This window comes from Melanerpes formicivorus, unplaced genomic scaffold (genome assembly GCF_026170545.1).
Source record: "Melanerpes formicivorus ecotype bairdi unplaced genomic scaffold, bMelFor1.0.p_v2 SCAF_7, whole genome shotgun sequence".
In the NCBI taxonomy this organism is placed as follows: domain Eukaryota; kingdom Metazoa; phylum Chordata; class Aves; order Piciformes; family Picidae; genus Melanerpes; species Melanerpes formicivorus.
In genome coordinates, this window is record NW_027142359.1 from 2143381 (window position 1) to 2161636 (window position 18256).

General features: G+C 50.1%; 2 protein-coding genes across 2 annotated transcripts; one reads left to right on the plus strand and one right to left on the minus strand.

Moving 5' to 3' along the window:
• Nucleotides 1-25: 25 nt before the first annotated feature.
• Nucleotides 26-6495, plus strand: LRRC42 (leucine rich repeat containing 42). Its single transcript, XM_068140636.1, has 8 exons — nt 26-133; nt 1027-1514; nt 3528-3659; nt 4291-4409; nt 5159-5247; nt 5330-5443; nt 5584-5668; nt 6054-6495. The coding sequence occupies exons 2-8, from the start codon at nt 1042-1044 to the stop codon at nt 6308-6310; spliced, it is 1269 nt and encodes a 422-aa protein (XP_067996737.1). The 5' UTR covers nt 26-133; nt 1027-1041; the 3' UTR covers nt 6311-6495.
• Nucleotides 6496-10837: 4342 nt separating this feature from the next.
• LDLRAD1 (low density lipoprotein receptor class A domain containing 1) lies at nt 10838-16923 on the minus strand. Its single transcript, XM_068140492.1, has 6 exons — nt 16788-16923; nt 16321-16375; nt 14402-14533; nt 13856-13993; nt 13191-13319; nt 10838-11112 (listed from the first exon to the last, which is right to left on the minus strand). The coding sequence occupies exons 1-6, from the start codon at nt 16806-16808 to the stop codon at nt 10967-10969; spliced, it is 621 nt and encodes a 206-aa protein (XP_067996593.1). The 5' UTR covers nt 16809-16923; the 3' UTR covers nt 10838-10966.
• Between the last annotated feature and the right edge of the window lie 1333 nt (nt 16924-18256).

An 18256-nucleotide genomic window follows, 5' to 3' on the forward strand; every position in this document is an offset into this window, starting at 1 on the left:
CCGCCCTGGGCCGGGCCCGGTCCCCGCCCCCGGCGCGGCTCCGCCCGCCGCCCGCGGGCGCTGCGGGACGGGCGGCAGGAGCGCCGAGCCGCGGCCCGGCTGACGGCACCTCCGGCGGCCCCTCCTGGGGCAGGTAGGTGGGGATCGGGCCGGTGGCCGCAGTGGGGCACAGGCAGCGAGGCGCTCGCCTGCATGCCCCACGCCTGCTGGGCGGGAACCCCTCCCCTTACGGCCGGTCACGGCGCGCTCAGCCCCCGGGCAGGGCCTGATCCCCTCTCCCACCCCCACAGAACTGGAGCTGGTATGCTCGGTGCCCCTCTTGCCGGATAGCGCCCGGTCCCTTACCACCCTCTTTCCCCCTCAGGCAGAGCCCGATCCCCTCCGGCTTCGCTGGACGGGAGCCCCGAGTTCCTCAGGAGCCCATCCCTCCCCTGCCTGCAGCTATGGCAGGGGCTGCACCCTCCTGCCCTATGCCTGCCCTATGCCTGCCCTATGCCTGCCCTATGCCAAGACACCCGCTCACCAGCCAGAAGCTTCTGGCACCGGCCGGTCTAGGCTGGGGAACGGGCGCTGGGAGTCTGTCCATCCACCCACGGAGGGAGATTCTCGGGGAGGCTCCCTCGCCCTGCTGCAATCAGCCATTTGCCCTCCTCGTTCCCCACGCCTGCAGCAGGGCTAGGCCAAGCTGTGGGGACACTTTCCACACAGCAGCCCCAGGGGCCCTCTCGCTTCCCGTGCCTGGATCCCAGGCCTCTGATGGGCACCAGGCACAGAGTGGCAGGGCCCTGCCAGGGCAAAAGCCCTTCAGTTCTGCCAGCCCTGGGTTCAGTTCTCACCTGAGTGGTGTTCGCAGGTTGGTGGCAAACAGCAGACACCCCTGCGCCGTGCAGCCTGCCCCATCCTCACACTGCAGTGTTATGTGACTGTGCTCAGGGCACCAAGGAGAGCCGCCAGTGTTCAGGGTCCTTGCCGAGTGGTGTTTTCCTCAGTGGTTATTCTTTACCTGTCTATGGTTTGTTGTTGCAGAACCAGGCGAGGGGAATGTCTTACTGTCTCCACTCAGCCAGCCATGTGGATACTGGGCCAATATACGTGCGTGAAAATGGGAAGCTGCATTTGGTAAATCAGGCTGCAGGCAGCATACACAATGTTGTTCCCAAAACAAGACCTTTCAGGCTGTTTTCCAGAGGGTTTTCTGTGGAGCTCTGTATGAACAGGGAGGATGACAGGGCAAGGAGGCAGAGGACTGATCATTTCATCTTCACCTACACGAAGGAGGGCAACCTCCGGTACTCGGCCAAGTCTCTCTTCAGCCTGGTGCTGGGTTACATTTCTGACAACGTTGACCACATTGACTCGTTGACTGGGTTCCCAGAGCAGATTGCTGAAAAGCTCTTTTCAGCTGCAGAAGCAAGACAAAAGTTCACAGAACCAGTGACGGGACTGAGAGCTCTGCAGAAGTTTACTGAAGCCTACGGCAGTTTGGTGCTGCGCTCCTTATGCTTGCGGAATAGGTGAGTGAGTTCAGTAACGAATGCCACCATCACCTCCAGCACACTTGAAGGTTCCCTTGAATTATGTTGGCTTTCTTGGGTTTGTGACACCACCTAATTTTAATGAAATTACCTTAGCCTTCTCTTACTCTTCTGTTGGCTTCCTTTTGTCCCATCCTTCTGTACAAGTGCGGCTGCTGGTTTCATACTGACACAAATAACAAACTACATCTCTGTTAACTGACTGGATTTTATGTGAAGGACTAAACCTACAACTAGTTTTAAACAATGAGAGTCAGCTCTCTCATGCAATCTCTGTGTTCAGTGCCTTCCCAGGTATTTCAGGGGAGGTTTTTGTTACTGCTGTTTGTAAAACATTTCAACACACTTATCTGAGTGTAACAGATAAAATACATCCTTGGAAACTGTCTGGGCTTATAAGTTTGCCATATCATTTCGTTTTGGAGACTCAGAAGATACAATACAGTCTTGTGGGTAAGCTACAGACTTTGAATTCAGGTAGGTTTTCTCTTAGGTTACTGTGGTTCCCATCCTTGAATGTGCTTTAAGGAGGTTCTAATCAGTTTTCCATCCTCTCAATATCCATGTCGTCTTTCACTGAAAGAGAGTCTTGCCAGGCTTAAACCTGGATTACATTTCTAAAGCCTTACTCCTTCTGAAGTCTTTCCCAGTAATATGAACAGTCTACCTTCTATCTCTACACTTGGGAAAAAGGATGGTCTTCCAGTTTAAAATGTACAGGCACATTCATTTGAAGTGCCAAGGATCTTCTAGGCATAGTAGGAATGCTTGAGTAGAGGTCGATTATCCTTTATCTTTTAAACCCACTGCTTTTTTGTCTCTGGTACAGATACTGTTAAGGGCTTCATTCAGAAATGAAGTTCCTTCTCCTATCTCTTGCTATTGCAGAAAGCTGAGTTAAGTATGGAAGTCTTTGAAACCCAGGAAGATGTTAAGGCATTTCCTGATGAATCTTATTTCTAAAAGAGCCCAGTCTTCTCTACACAACTCTCCTGAGGTAGCAGCAGGTCTCAAGAGCTGGCTTGTGCTCTGACTGTATCTACTGCCTTCCACAGATCTGAACTGCATAGCAGAGGGATTTGCTGGAGAGATCTCATAGGGATAATCACAGTGGGAGGGTACTAAGGCCCTCTTCTTTGCATGGCCAGAGAGGTGTTCCTTGAGGGCTCAAATTACTGAGCACTGCCCATTTCAGCAGTGAAGGTGCTGAGCTTGGGTTTTGTCATGCTTTGGGGAATACAAGATAAATTCAGGAGAGCTCAGTGAATTTTGGGCTTGAGTTGTCTCAGGGAATAACACAAACAGATGCAGGGGGGACGGGGGAGGTAATGACTGCTCCGTGCTCATTACTGCATGTTCATGCATGCCATTCTTCAGTGGCTTGTTCCCATCTCTAAACCTCCTACTGAATAGTTCCAGCACAGATGTTTGCATGGCTGCTGAGAGAACGAGATCAGGGAACCAGCACAGCTAAAAAAATAACTCACTGTGTAACTGCTGCCTGGGCTGTAGTCACAGCCCTAGCTGGAGCCCTGTAGGACTTTTATCATCTCTAATGAGGTATTTTATTTACATAAATGAAAAGTAAAATACTGCCATTTGCCAAGTCCTCCTGATACATTTGAAGCAGATTTTAAACCTGGATGAACATGGGTTTGTCTGCAGCCACCCCAGGTGCTGAGGAAAAGCAGTGTGTGAAGCTGATTGACAGTAGACTGTAATAGGGGGTTTGTATTATTCTGAAATAACGGAATAAGAAGTCCCTAAGAATCTTAAGTCTCTAACTGTGTTTGCAAGTTGAAGTCCTGATTGTTAGTCCAACATTTTGAACTATACATAAGGTAGTTTGGACAGCTGGCCAGTTCCTTTTAGCTTCCACAGAAGTACTCAAAAGAAACAGCTGTGTTAAGCATGTGACACCTGAGGGCAGAGGTGCTGCCTCGTGTGCCTGAGCAGTGACATTTGATTCGTTTTTCTTTCCCCTCTTTGCAGACACTTGGTTATCTCTGAAAAGCTAGAAGAAATCAAGTCTTTCCGGGAGCTGACATGTTTGGATCTCTCCTGTTGTAAACTTGGAGATGAACATGAGCTGCTGGAACACCTCACCAAAGAGGCTCTCTCTAGGTACCTATTTTCTTGGCACATAACCAAAAATGACACTTTCTTGTTTTTTTTTTTTACCTGCAGTTGAAAGAATCAGCCTGTGACTTTAGAGGAAAGTTTCACAGGCACCAATGTGTAAGTTGGAAGATTTTGGTTGTTTATAAACTCCATTGCTGAGGTTACTGTCAGGTGTTGCCCCATTTTGTATTTGCACTATTCTAGGTGAGGTCTCACCATGGCAGAGTAGAGAGGGAGAAGAACCTCTCCATCTGCTGGACACATTCCTCCTAATGCACCCTAGGATCCCATTGGCCTTCTTGGCCAACAAGGGCACATTGCTGACCCATGGAGAACTTGTCCACCAGGACTCCCAGGTCCTCCACAGGGCTGCTCTCTAGCAGATCACCTCCCAACCTGTACTGCTGCAGTTTATTCTTCCTTCCCAGGTGCAGGACTCTGCACTTACCCTTGTTGAACCTCATCAGATTCCTCTTTGCCCAGCTCTCAGTCTGTCCAAGTCTCATTGAACATGAACAAAGGAGACTAAAGGGTTGGCACAGGAAGACCTCAACCCTCCCAACAGCTTTAGGACATTTTGCAGAGCCATTTAAAATGATGACCCTGAGCTGTGTGTTTGTATCTCTGCTGCCAGCGTGAAGCAGCTACTCCTGAAGGACAACTCTCTGTCAGACGCAGGCCTGCGCAGGATGACGGCACCAGTCCGCGTGCTGAAAAGGGGCCTCGAGAACCTCCTGATACTAGACTTGTCTTGTAAGTACTTCATAGCTGAATAACCAGCAGCAGCCTGTGTCCTCTCTGATAAAGAGCTCATCCTCCTTAATGCTGAAGGAATACAATTAACACGATGATTGCTGTGAGCCAAGTACTTAACCTCAAATTTCACCAGCAGCTTTCCAGAAGGCACAGATCATGCCTGAAGTCTCAGCCTTGTTAGTTGCATTAAGATTTATAACAGCTTGAGGATTGGTACTGTAAATACTTGTATTTTGATCATTAGAGGGAATCACAGAATGGTAGAGGTTGGAAGGGACCTCCAGAAACCATCAAGTCCAACCCCCCTGCCAAAGCAGGATCACCCAGGACAGGCTGACAGTAGCGAGGTGAGGGCAGGGCTCTTCTCCTTAGTATCAGGTGATAGAATGAGAGGAAATGGCCTCAAGTTGCACCAGGGAAGGTTTAGGCTGGAGATTAGGAATGAACTTGTTCCTGAAAAAAGTGGTCAGGCATTGGAACAGGCTGCTCAGGGGAGTGGTGGAGTCACCATCTCTAGAGGTGTTCAAGAAATGCATGGACATGGCACCTGGGGACACAGTTTAATGGCCATGGTGGTGCTAGGTTGAAGGTTAGAAAGAGTCCTTTTTGACTCACTTTCAACACGTAAAAGCATATTACAGACAAAGGCTCCCCACCCTTGTTCCAGTGGTAACTTTTGGAACCAGTATTTTTTTCTTGGCCCTCTGACCATGTCTCTCCAACTGCAACTTCACTTGACCTTACAGGTAACCCTAAAATCACTGACGTGGGAATTGGATACCTTCTTTCTTTCAAGAAACTGAATTGTTTGGACATTTCTGGGACAGGTCTGAAGGTAAAAATGCATCTGTCTGAGTTTAGTGGGCAAGGGTAAGGAGCTGTTCTTCCCCTCAGTGCTTGCTCTCCCTTGTCTCCAGGACGTTGACGCCGTCATTAAGCGGATCCAAACGCGGATTGGCCTGGTTCACTCACAAGTGCCTCTGAAAGAGTTTGATCATAGCAACTGCAGAACAGAGGGATGGGCAGAGCAGGTAGGGAGGCTGAAGTCTGGTTTACTCTCTAGAAACTCTTTAGAGACTATTAAATCACCAGGTAAGAACGAACAATGAACAGAGAGCTGCTTCTGTCCCTTTTACAAGGCCTGTTTTAATCTCTTGAACTGTTGTTGCAGACAGTTCTGCAGTGGGAGCAGGCAGTGATGGAAGCCACCAAGCCACAGGACCACTTGAGATCCAGCACAGCAGCTCTGCGCTTCTGTATGTAACTGCATGGACACCACACAGTGTATTTTCTTGAAACAAGCAGGCAGCTATTCCTTGTAGCAAAGTACAAACAGCATCTCAGGTGTGCAATTGAAGCCATGTGTGTAACTGCATTGCTGCGAGTTTCTTCATTTGTTGAACTCTGCTGGCTAACTCTAAACCACAGCCTGGCAGCATGCTCAGGGTGACATATAATTACTGAGCTTTCTCCTGCAGATTCTGAGTCCAGAATAGAAATGTTCTCTTGCCCTGTGCACTTTTCAGCAAGGCAGAGTCAGTATGCCAGGCTGGCTTGGCCAAAACAATCCACAACCCAAGTATGCATCTCACAGCACCATCCTGATTTTACCAACGCCTAAACTGACTTTTCCTCCCACAGATGGCAAGACACACAGAGTAGAGGAAGTAGTCAAATGCAAACCGGTGGAAGCAGATACAAAAGCAACTGGAAACTTGCAGTTCTATAAGGAAAAAGTTCAGAATTGCCATTTCCCTTTGCAAAAGGACGTTGCAGGCAGCCACGAATTAAAGAACCATAAAAAAAGAGCTTTGGCTGAACAAGAGAGGGAAAGGACTTCCAAACAGAAGCATCTGTGCCTGACGGTGGAGGACTGGGATCTGTTAAATACCTACTGAGGGAGGAAGAAGCAGGCCTTGGGTTTGTTGTTTTCTTGCTGATGATACTGAGAAGGAGGAGAGCAGAACGTTGGATCTGTCTGCTGTGATGTGCTTGGGGAGGGGCAGAGCCAGGGAGAAGGGAGGGGATACCACTGTATATTTTTGATGCATAATGATTTTTTCAAATAAAGTTTTTGTTGTCATCCTGGGCTCATTCCTCTGACACAGAGATCATTCACAGGAGGAGCTGGCCTTCTCCCTCCTCCTCTGTTGCCTCCTGAGAGACAGAAGACTGATCACTGCAGATCATCTGAAATGAAGCTGCACTGTGCTTGTCAAGGGCCCTGGGACTTTAATAGTGCTGGTAGAACATAAACCTCAGCCTGTAAGCAGCGGGCTGTGCTGACAGAGCTCTGACAAAGGCAGGAAGCAAAAAGGATAAGCACAGGCCCCAGGGGAGGGAGGCAGAGAGGCAATAACCCCTTAGTAACAGTTCCTGCAGAAATCCAGAGCAGAAGTCCCCAATCTCCCTCATTTTAGCCCAGGAAATGAAAGCTGAAACTGGATTATGGGAGAGATTAGACTCTCCTTGTAATACATTTTTTCCTTATAAACACATTCACAGACTCACAGAATGTTAGGGGTTGGAAGGGACCTCCAGAGACCATCCAGTCCAACCCCCCTGCCAGAGCAGGACCACCCAGAGTAGGTCACACAGGAAATACATCCAGGCAGGTTTTGAATGTCTCCAGAGAAGGAGACTCCACAGCCCCCCTGGGCAGCCTGCTCCAGGGCTCTGTCACCCTCACAAGGAAAACGTTTTCCCTTCTGTGCCCATGGAACCTCTACTCCAGCTTGCACCCATTGCCCCTTGTCCTGTCACTGGATATCACTGAGCAGAGCCTGGCTCCATCCTCCTGACACTGCCCTGCACATCTTTGTAAACATGAATGAGGTCACCCCTCAGGCTCCTCTGCTCCAAGCTAAAGAGCCCCAGCTCCCTCAGCCTTTCCTCAGCAGGGAGACGTTCCACTGCCTTCAGCACCTTTGTGGCTCTGACCTGGACTCTATCAAGCACTTCCCTGAGGTCCTTCTTGAACTGAGGGGCCCAGAACTGGACACAGTATTCCAGATGCAGCCTCACCAGGGCAGAGCAGAGGGGCAGGAGAACCCCAACAACCACCCCAGATTTCTTTAGTAGCCCCTCCAGCCTGTGGAGATCTGCTGACCTGCCCATGGAGAGATGCAGGCCTGGGAGAACTGTGCACTCCATTTCTCATTAACAAAGCCACTGGGATCTGATACCCTGAGCTGGAAAACAGACACATCATGACTTGACAAGAATGCCCAGGTCACAACCTTGTTGCTAAAATAACACAGCACATCTTTCTTTTCCAGAAAAGGGGCTCTAGAGCCCTGTGTTTCTTATATTCTCCACCCCTGGTCCATCTAATTTTCTTAAGTTTCTTGCTGGCCAGCAGACTCCCTCCTTCAAACACATCACTGTGTAAATTCTGTCCCAGGAGGACTCAGACACACCACTGTGTCCTCAACCCATTAAACCCTGCTTGTTGCTCTCCATGAGGCACACAGCCTCCTGGAACAGGTCAGGGACCAGGAACAGGGCAGAAAAAAGAGAACTGCAGGAGATGACTCACCCTGAAAGAACAGCCAAGCCCCTGCTTGAACTGCTCATGGTGTGCCTGGCTGTTTCCAGGCTGCTTTCTGAGTCTTGGTGCCCATGGACTGCTACTTTCCACATCTCTCTTGGCTAGTCTTTTCCCAGGTGTAAATTCAGAGCAGGATGAGTCCATGGTTCCTCTTTCCTAACCTGAAAACATCAGTTACAGCTCTGGCCTCCCAGGAGCACTCATGCACTGCAAACTGCTACAGAGACATCATCCAGAGAGCAACCCTGGCTCTACCCTGTAGGTACCCAGTGGGTCAGCTCCTCTGACAGCTGTAAACATTTACTGGCTAGCTCAGAAGCAGAGGCCACATTCCCAACCCCATTTCTTTGTGGTTCAACTAATTACAAAGCTAAGAGATGCATGAAAGGGAGAGGACTATTGTGTGGGGCTTCCTCTTTGCAGACAGGGATGTCCTCCATGTGCCCTAAGCCTGCCTCTGTTTCTTCCTCCTCCTGCTGAAGGACACAGAAGATGGCACAATAACCTTTCCTGTCTTGGGCCAGACACTTGCCTTCTTTATCATGTCTCACAATAAAGTTAACACTTCCTAGATCTCACCATTGCCCCACTTGCTATCACCTGCCCTCTGCTGCACTGGAGAAGCATCAGCATTCCACACAGCAAACAAGCACCCAGCTCCCCACTCTCACACCCTGCATGCCCTCACCAGGGCATCTTGAAACTTGGCAGAGGGGAGTTGTGGTGAAGATCTACAAATACTGGATGTGAGAAAAAGCAGCTGCCATACAGGTCAGCCCAACCAGCATCCTCTTCCCAAACACAGCAGACATCAGGGGCTCCAGAAGTTCTTGGCTACTCCAGTATCTTTGATACAGAGCAAATGTTTTTCTTTACCCATCACATCAGCTGGCTCTGTGCCCTGAGGGTTTCTACATTTTTGAACAGCTGATCAGTTCAGTCCTTACCCACAGCAGTTGTTCTGTTATCCATACACAGCTCCCATCATGAAGGATAAGATTATCCTTGCCCTCCTTTCCCACCTTTTTTTGACCACTGCCCTGTGGAAGTGAGCAGCAGTTGTAGCCCACCTGCCCCTTTCCCAAGGAAGGGAGCTTTTGCTGCACACCCTCCCACTTCAAAGGCAAGGAACAAGCAAACAGGCCATGGCTGGAGACAACTGGGACCAGAAAGCAGCTCTTCTTCCCCAGGAGGTGAGGTTGACCCAGCAGCACTGCCTCTGAATCACTCCTCCTTGAGCAACTCCTACACAATGCTGCAAGACTTCCTTGCTGATTTCCCCAGAATGTATTTTAGGGTAACAAGAGGAACAACAGCAACTACAATAAGCCAGGTCTTATTCACCAGCCCCAGCCCAGCCTTGTTGAAGTGTCAGCTGTTTGTGACTGCAGTACAAACCTGCATCTCCACTTCAGATTTTGGCTGAGGCTGGAAGATGGCAAGTGAGAGATGTTTACCTACAAGACTCTTAATCTCTCTTCCCAGCTGCAGCACTGAATGCTCTGCAGTAATGTTTTACAGGCAGAGAGAAAGCAGCCATCCATCCCAGGCAGGCCTGGAGAAGGACAGGTTGTTCAATTCAGCTTTCAAAGTTTCCTGTAGTACCAGTTCCACAGTGCAGAATTTGCCATCTCCCTGCAGGTGAAGGATGAGTCACAACACTGCAAAGCTACGTATGAAAAATCTCTCAGATCCACAGCTGTAGCCCAGGGACAAATTAGAGCAAACATTCTCCACTGATAGAAGTCATGGTGGCAGGCAGAGCTGCAGAGCTGCAGGCAGAGAGGAAATGAGTGAGCAAGAGTTTATTTTTAAAGATCTCTGACTTGGGATGGTGGTGGAAAAGAATCACCTGAGGTTTATTTTGGGCCTAAAAAAGTAAGTGCCCTCACTGTAGATGTGGGGCTTTCTCAGGGATGATGTTTTAGACACAGAGCAGACTTTCAAAGGAGCAGAGAAAGAGCACATTTTTCTGAATTTCAGTGGCACATCTGTAGCTGCATCCTGAGCAGTGCTTTGATCCTGCTTGGGTGGCAGAGGAACAAAACAAGCAACAAACAGAACCTGTGTCATCCCACGCTGCCTTGGGAGCAGCATTAGGTTTTCTGCTGCTCTCTGTCCCAAGGATGCAAATTTTTGCCTCCTTTTTTTGCCAATTTCAGTACAAACACATTGCAGCCCCATGGCTGTTCTCAGCCTGCTCAGCCCTGAGAGAAGTGCATTCTACATACATGCTGCTTTCCTGCTTTGGCTTGCAGGGACAGCTGTGTGGTCACAGGGGACCAGTCATTTATTCCACAAACCCTGAAACACCTTCATTTTTCCTTGCCTGCATTGGCTTTCATGGTTTGAGAGCAACACAGGGGATGGCCTCCACAGCAGCCCCCCATGGTGTCACCTCAGCATGGCATTCCCAGGGAAGCATCTTGGAAGCATCACTGTAGAGCCTTCAAAGTCACTGCTGAAACCATCTGCAGATGTGCTCTGAACACAAATACAAGCTTCTGCTCCTGCCTGTGAGGACCAGGAGCGTGAATACTTGTTAGAGGGAAGTGCTAACCTCACTCAGCTCCTACTCTTTAGGGTAATCCTCAATGTACCTTCACCTGGCTGCCTGCAAAGGCACCAGCATGTCCATGCAGGAGAAGCCCTTTGTCCAGGGTTGGTCAGACACGGTGTCTGTGTTGGCAGCAGCTGGTGAACAGTACCCAGTAGCCTGCACACAATCCACCAAGGCAAGCTCCAAGAGAGTACTCTGCCCAAGCAGAGAAGACTCACCCTTGCATGACAGGAGAACTCTTGAAGGTGTCCCACAGCCAGCACCCAGCCTGCAGCATAGGCTGCCACATGCACCTCAGCCCTGCTCAGCGTCACCGTGTGGCAGTCTGAGTGCTGCTGCTGGAGCTTCTGAAGCGGGTGGCAGAAGGACGAGGAGGGCATAAAGGCTTCAAGATGACAATGCAGGAGCACCCTGGTGTCTATAGTGCTGCTGGGTGCCCAGACTTCAGGGTGTGCAGAGATACTCATCAGACCAGCCGAGGCAGTGCTGGACGCCATCCCGGCACAGCCTCCTGGGGATGCAGGAGCAGTACTCGTAGAACACCGAGCTGCAGCTCCACCACTGCGACCTGCACGGCGGGCAGGCAGCCACTGGACAGAAAACAGGCAACAGAAATGCTTCTGACTGGCCCTTTCTTACATGGGTAGCTACCCGTCCACCCTCCAGCAGCCTCTGGAAAGTCACTGGTGTCTGCGAATCCACCACAGAGGATACTCGCTTGGTGCTACTTGTGGGAGACAACCACAGAGCATGAGATTGGGGTGACCTTCATGACAGGTCATCCTGGGAGGAAAAACAACCACCACAGAGCATGACTTTGGGATGATCTTCATGGCAGGTCAGAATCACAGAATCACCCAGGTTGGAAAAGACCTCAGAGATCATTAAGTCCAACCTATTACTTAATACCTAACACCTCCTGACAACTAAACCATGGCTCCAAGTGCCACATCCCATCTTTTTTTTTAACACCGCCAGGGATGGTGACTCCACCACCTCCCTGGGCAGCACATTCACAATAGCTAACAACTCTGTGAAGAACTCTCTCCTCACCTCCAGCCTAAATTTCCTCTGGCACAGCTTGAGACTTGTGTCCTCTTGTTCTGGTGCTGGTTGCCTGGGAGAAGAGACCAACCCCCACCTGGCTACAACCTCCCTTCAGGCAGTTGTAGACAGCAAGAAGGTCACCCCTGAGCCTCCTCTTCTCCAGGCTAAACAACCCCAGCTCCCTCAACCTCTCCTCATAGGGCTTGTGCTCCAGACCTCTCACCAGCCTCATTGTCCTTCTCTGGGCACATTCAGGTATCTCAATGTCACTCTTCAATGGAGGAGCCCAGAACTGGACACAGTACTCAGGGTCATCGTGGGAGGAACAACAACCACCACAGAGCATGGAACTGGGATGACCTTCATGGCTGGGCATTCAGGGAGGAACAACTAGCTGTCATTTATTGGTTTTAAGAAGGTACTCTAGAGAGAGATGCTGAAGGGCAGGTCTTGCCTGAGGCTCAAAACCAGGGCAGTGACTTAGGAGCAAACTTCATGCTCATTTTAGCAAGAGAAGGACCTGGATGGCTTTGAAGCTGCTGAGGCTTGCTCAGTCTCCAAAGGTCAGAGACAGCCCCACCTCCTGACCAGAAGCCAAAAGCCAGTCTGAAAGATTACTGCTGCCTACAGCTATGCAGCACAATGAAGCTGGCCCACAGAGAGAAATCAACTTTTGAGGCTGGGAGCAAACCATGGAGCATTTCACTTTTTAGTCACCACCAGAGCCCTTGTCAGCTGATGGGATGGAGCCCACACAGTTCAAAAGTCCTATCCAAGCTCTTCTGTGGTTTAGTGCAGGATCCCAGCCTCCAGGTGTTTCCAGCAGCAGCAGTGAACACCATGCCTGTACAAACTGTTTCAGACCATGAGCAGCAACTGGCTTGAGAGCAGCCTTGAAGAAAAGGACTTGGGGGTGCTGGGGGATAAGCAGCTCAACATGAGCCACCAGTGTGCACTTGCAGTCCAGAAGGCAAATCACATCCTGGGCTGCATCAAGAGAAACATAGCCAGCAGGTCAAGGAAGATGATTCTTCCCCTCTACTCCACTCTGGTGAGACCCCACCTGGAGTAATGTATCCAGTTCTGGAGCCCCTAGTACAGGAAGGATCTGGAGGTGCTGGAATGTGTCCAGAGAAGGGCCATGAGGATGATCAGAGGGCTGGAGCTCCTCTCCTATGAGAACAGACTGAGGGAGTTGGGGCTGTTCAGTCTGGAGAAGAGAAGGCTCTCAGGAGACCTTATTGTGGCCTTCCAGTATCTGAAGGGGGCTACAAGAAAGCTGGGGAGGGACTTTTTATGGTGTCAGGTAGTTATAGGACTAGGGAGAATGCAAAACTAGAAAAGGGTAGATTCAGATTGGATGTTAGGAAGTTCTTCCTCATGAGGGTGGTGAGACACTGGCACAGGTTGCCCAGGGAGGTGATGGAAGCCTCAACCCTGCAGGTTTTTAAGGCCAGGCTGGATGTGGCTGTGAGCAACCTGCTGTAGTGTGAGGTGTTCCCGCCCATGGCAGGGGGGTTGGAACTGGCTGATCCTTGAGGACCCTTCCAACCCTAACAAATCTATGATTCTATGAGCAGAAAAGGCCTTTAGCCCAACAGCAGCCAGAAGAGACACTTACAGCTGCCCATCTCATCAGAGCAGTCCCCGCAGTCGTTCATCCCATCACACCTCTGATCAGCATAGATCCAGGACCTTGGGTTACTGCAGTGGAAAACCAGGAATCCTGGGAGGCTGTGGGGCAGGTCCCCTGCAAGGACAGACACACAGGATGTGTTCAGCAACACCAGGCAGATGCACCAGCTAAAATGGGGCTGGCAGCCATCGAAGGCTGCTGTCATGAGGAGTCCTTTGGTTCTTTCCTGTGCAGTATCAGGGCACAAATGACACCACAGATGGGGAAGCTGCAGCTGGAGAGGGGAGGAGATGCTCATGGCTGAGCTGAAAACAGGGCTAAGTTCCCTGGGCTTCTGCTTTAATGATTTAGTTTTCTTTCCACAGTAACTGGACAATAATTTACCCATGTATCCATCCAGCTTAACCAGCAGAGGAACACTGCACCGTGATTTAAAGAAACCATGGGAAGATCAGAGCATCCTGGAGTCTTTCATCCCTGGCACTCCTGCTGCTTTTTGGGCAGTGCCATCTCTCAGCATCTGCTTTACAAAGGATCTGCCAGGTTTATCTGCTCACATAGGTGGCCAGAAGCATGGAGCAGGATCAGAAGGACACTGGCTGCTCTGCTTCACAGCATGTGAGGGGTACAGTGACAGCCAAACCACTCACCACAGAGTTTCTCCTGCTCATCCTCTCCATGCCTGCAGCTGCTGATGCTGTCACAGACCTGGCTGGCTGGGATGCAGGTCTCTCTGTCATTGCACAAGAAGCCTGTCTGGTTGCTGGAGGCTGTACAGAAGCGGCTCACTGAAGGAAAAGCAACAAATACTTCATTGCTCAGCATTCTCATGGCACGAGGGACAGATCAAGGGGAAGAAAGGGAGATGTCTGAAATCCCTTTGTTCTAGAAATAACCAGGATTCATCTCTGGCAGGTTCATGGCAGAGTCTAAAAACTGTACCAGTAGTCTCAAACATGACCATGCCACCCAGAGTTACCACAGCCCTATGGAGCAGGACAGTGAAACCAAGGAACAGCTGGTGCAAGGCTGGCACAGCCCTGCATCACCCTGCTGGGCCATTTCCTTCCTCCCAGTCTGCACTGGGAAGCACCACTTCACTCATGGTGATGGACAACTTGAAAGCTTTTCTCAGAAAACATAATTTTCTGCCTCCCTTACCAAAAAAACAAAACCCTGATTCTTAGGATACCAACCTGGCTCCTGCAGCAGGAGTCCCAGTGCCACGGCCAAGGCCACGGCAGCAGCGAGGACAAGCAGTACGGTGGCAGAGATGCAGACACATCTCCCTGTGCAGCCCACCTGGGCACTGCATGGCTGCCAGTGGTCTGTTGGGAGGCAAGGGTGAGAGGTGAGAGGCTGGGGATGGGTCTGTCAGGGCTGACTGGAGTCCAGGGTGTTTTGGAGGGGAATGGCATGAGGGTGGGTCACAGAATCATAGACTGGTAGGGATTGGAAGAGATCTCTGGAGATCATTGAGTCCAACCCCCCTGCTAGAGCAGGTTGAACAGGATTATGGCCAGGTAGATTTTGGAAGTCTCCAGAGAAGGAGACTCCACAGCCTCTCTGGGCAGCATGCTCCAGCACCCTGAAAGTAAAGCTGTCTCTCCTTAAGTTCAGCTAAAATCTCCTATGCTCTAGTTCATACCCACTGTCCCTGCTTCAGGTACTCTGGATGATGGCAGAGGGCTGCTGGGGCCCAGGGGTTGATAGCGGAGTTTTAGTAGCCAAACCCCATGAGGAAACTCCTCACAGGCAACCTCACTGCTTGCAGCACAGCAGAACCCTTGCTGCAGCTGCAGAGCACTGGCAACCAACAGCACAAATGCCACATCTCCATCAGACCTCACCCAATGCACTCAGAGTGGAAGGGAGGAGAAGGCCAAGCCCCTGCTCACCCCGTGGGACAGCACTGCCCTTATCATGGAGCAGTCAAAAGACAGAGGGGGGCAGTGTAAGGCTGGGAAAGGCACCCTCCCAGAGCCCACAGCAAAACTCCAAGAGATGAAATTGCATTTTACAGCACTTCAGGTTTTCGGCCTGACCAGGACTTTAAATTTCCCACCAAACCAGGCTGAATTCCCATCTCGAGATGAGCAGCCCTTGCCCACCCCCAAGGACATCTCCAGGAAACCAAAGGCAGTGACCTTCCAGGCTCTGCAGCTTTCAGAAAGTCAGGTATGCAAATCCAACCAAATCAGGAAGCTAAGGGCCAAGCCCAGAGCCACTGCCCCACAGCAGCAGCACAGCAAGAGCAACACCCATCAGTGCCCTCAGCTCTCTACAGCACCACTGCTTTGCCTCTAAACCAACAGGCTATTTTCTTGCACTCCTTCCTATCTCCAGACCAATAGATAGAAAAGTTATAATGTTATCACCTGAGGAACACATAAGCAGTCACTAAGGACAGCCCTGTATCACTGCATTTTGGTGCTGCTGAACTTAAAGAGCTTTGATAGAAAAGTTAGAACTTGTTTTAGCAGTACTTCCTCTTTACTTGGTGGTTGTGTTGTACAAACACAAGTGAAGTCACAGCCTTTGCTCAATGGCAAAGGGATCCTGGGTGCAGAAACCACTCCTTTGGTCATGCCTGAGTGGAATGAAAGGCAGAACATTTCAGCTTCAAAGCCAAGGTGGTGAATTGCAGCATGCCTGTCTGCAGGACAGCTGACCAGAAAGCACCACAGCTCCAAACAGACATGAGCATAAAATAATGGTGGTGATGAAATGTTGCTGCAACCTGATCTACAGGTTTGCTATTGATTCTGTCTGACCTCACCTTCTCCTTTCTTAGTGTGGGCAAGGCTTGCTGAAGTTTGACTCTTAAAACATACAGAAAGCCTGCAGCAAGCTCATCATGAGCTGTTCTGTGACAGGCAAGGATTTCCTCTCAGGCTACTATAACTATAAGACTGCCAACTCCAGGCCGGCAAAGAATAGCTTCAGTTCATTAGTTTTATAGTCTGGAAGTTTCATTACACAGAAAAGGGGGGAGAAAAGGAGAAATCAGTCTCAACAGGCCATAAATACTGACTGGATTTTACATTACATGGGCAGTTTCCACTGATGTATGCTTTAATAATAAAAGCATTAAGTTCTGCATTTTCCTTGTTACCTCTTTCTTCAGAGGAGGACTTGGTTGAATCAAAAGTAGCTACAGCACCATTTCCCTAGGAGGAAAGGAACAAAGGATGGTTTACAGAGGCAGCACACAGTAACCACCACACAAGGGATGCCTTTCCAGCTCCCACCCCATCTCACCCACCAACACAGAGCTCATTCCTTTATGTTTTGCACACATGGGCAAAAGTTGCCCCAAGTGGAAACGTGGCCCAGGCTGAGCTCACAAAGCCATCCAGCAGATCACCTTTTCAATCTTAGCTATCCATTTGTAGAACAAACAGCAGTGCAAGCCCAGTGCTATATATCAACACTTCCCTTTTGTATCAAATGAGGTTAAGTTAGCAAGGACTGGAAATGTCACAGCCAGCAGTGATAAAGAGGTCAGGCAAACAGCACTATCAAGAACAAGTGTACTTTAGTAAACAGCTGCACTTAAGATCTTTCCCAAGAGGACTGTACCTGGGGATGAGTTTTGTTCATGCTTCTCAGAGCTGCAGCCCTCACAGCAACTCAAAGGACCGCAGGGAGCTTTCTGCTCCTTAACAGGAGTGATGTTACCAGGATACAAACTGCAACAGAGGGAGGAGAGCAAGGAGTGCACCGCTGCCGGGGCACGCAAGCAGGAGAGGACAGGGAAGGCAGCACCAAGCCCGTGCTTCAGCTCTGGCTGAAAGTGGTGTTCCTGGTTTGCCTCTCCTTCCTCCTGCCTCCATCTTGGTTTCCTAACAGGGTATTAATCCAATCATTAAGGACAAAGATTTTTGGATGTCAAGAACTGTGATGCCAGTTGGGAAGATGAAATACTCACCCCTGGCTGAGACCAACTGCATTTACCCCGGTGCTGGCCAGGCAGAACCCTCCTTTGTGATGGAAGCTGGAGGGAACAGTCTGATCACTTTTCTGCAAGTCTCCTTTCTCCTCACCTCCTTCAAGACAAAAATGACCACTGACCTCATAGCAGCCAGCAAGACAACCAGATCTCAGCAGAGTTGTGTGGGATACAACCCTCTGGAATAGCTTCCCTGCTCAGGCAATGAGCACGGGCGAAGCAAACCCTTCAGGGTCCTTTTTTACTCACATACTTGAGTAAGGCCCTACAGTGAGCCTTAGCAGTTCAGCCTGCAGCTGACATGAACTTACAAACAGCTCACAGCCTTCTAGAACTGCTGCAGGTCTCAGCACAGCACACACAGAGTGGAGTTCTGCAGCTTTGGGGATAAAAAGTCATGAGCAGGCAGCTTTGCCATGGGGATAGGGAGAAGAAAAAGCATTGGCATGAAATGTTTGAGTAGCTCACATGCTTCTTGCTTGCAGGAGGGTCCACAGGACTCAGAGTGCAAATGATCTTAGAGATCATCTGCTTCAACCTTGCTGCAGGGACACCTCTCAACTAGACTCAGCTGCTCAAGGCCTCATCCAACCTGGCTTCAACATCCCCAGGCAGAAGGTATCCACAGCCTCCCTGGGCAGCCTATTCCAGAGTCTCAACACCCTCCTACTGAAGAGCTTCCAAACCGTTACCACCTTACAGATCACAGTTCTTCCCCCAAAGCACTACCAAAACTTACCAGGGCTTCAGAGAAGCTGGCCCTGAGACAGCTGCCTCAAACTGATTCAAAGCACCAAATAGTGCCTGACCTGGAGGAACAACAGCTGCTTCCCTCTCCATCCCCACACCCCCAACTCATTCCCCATTACATTGAGTTAACAGACACCTCCTGACAGGAGCTTCTGCCAACTCTGCACTCACCTGTTCACACACTACCCAGAATCAAGGACAGGAGCTCCTTCTTTGTTACAGCCACACCAATTTGACCCAAGCAGAAGCTTCTCATAGGTGCTAGGTTCAATTTGGTGCTAGAGAGCTCTCCTGCTCTAGGGAGGGATGGGAACAGGTAGCAAACAGTCTGCAAGTCTGGGCAGTTGCT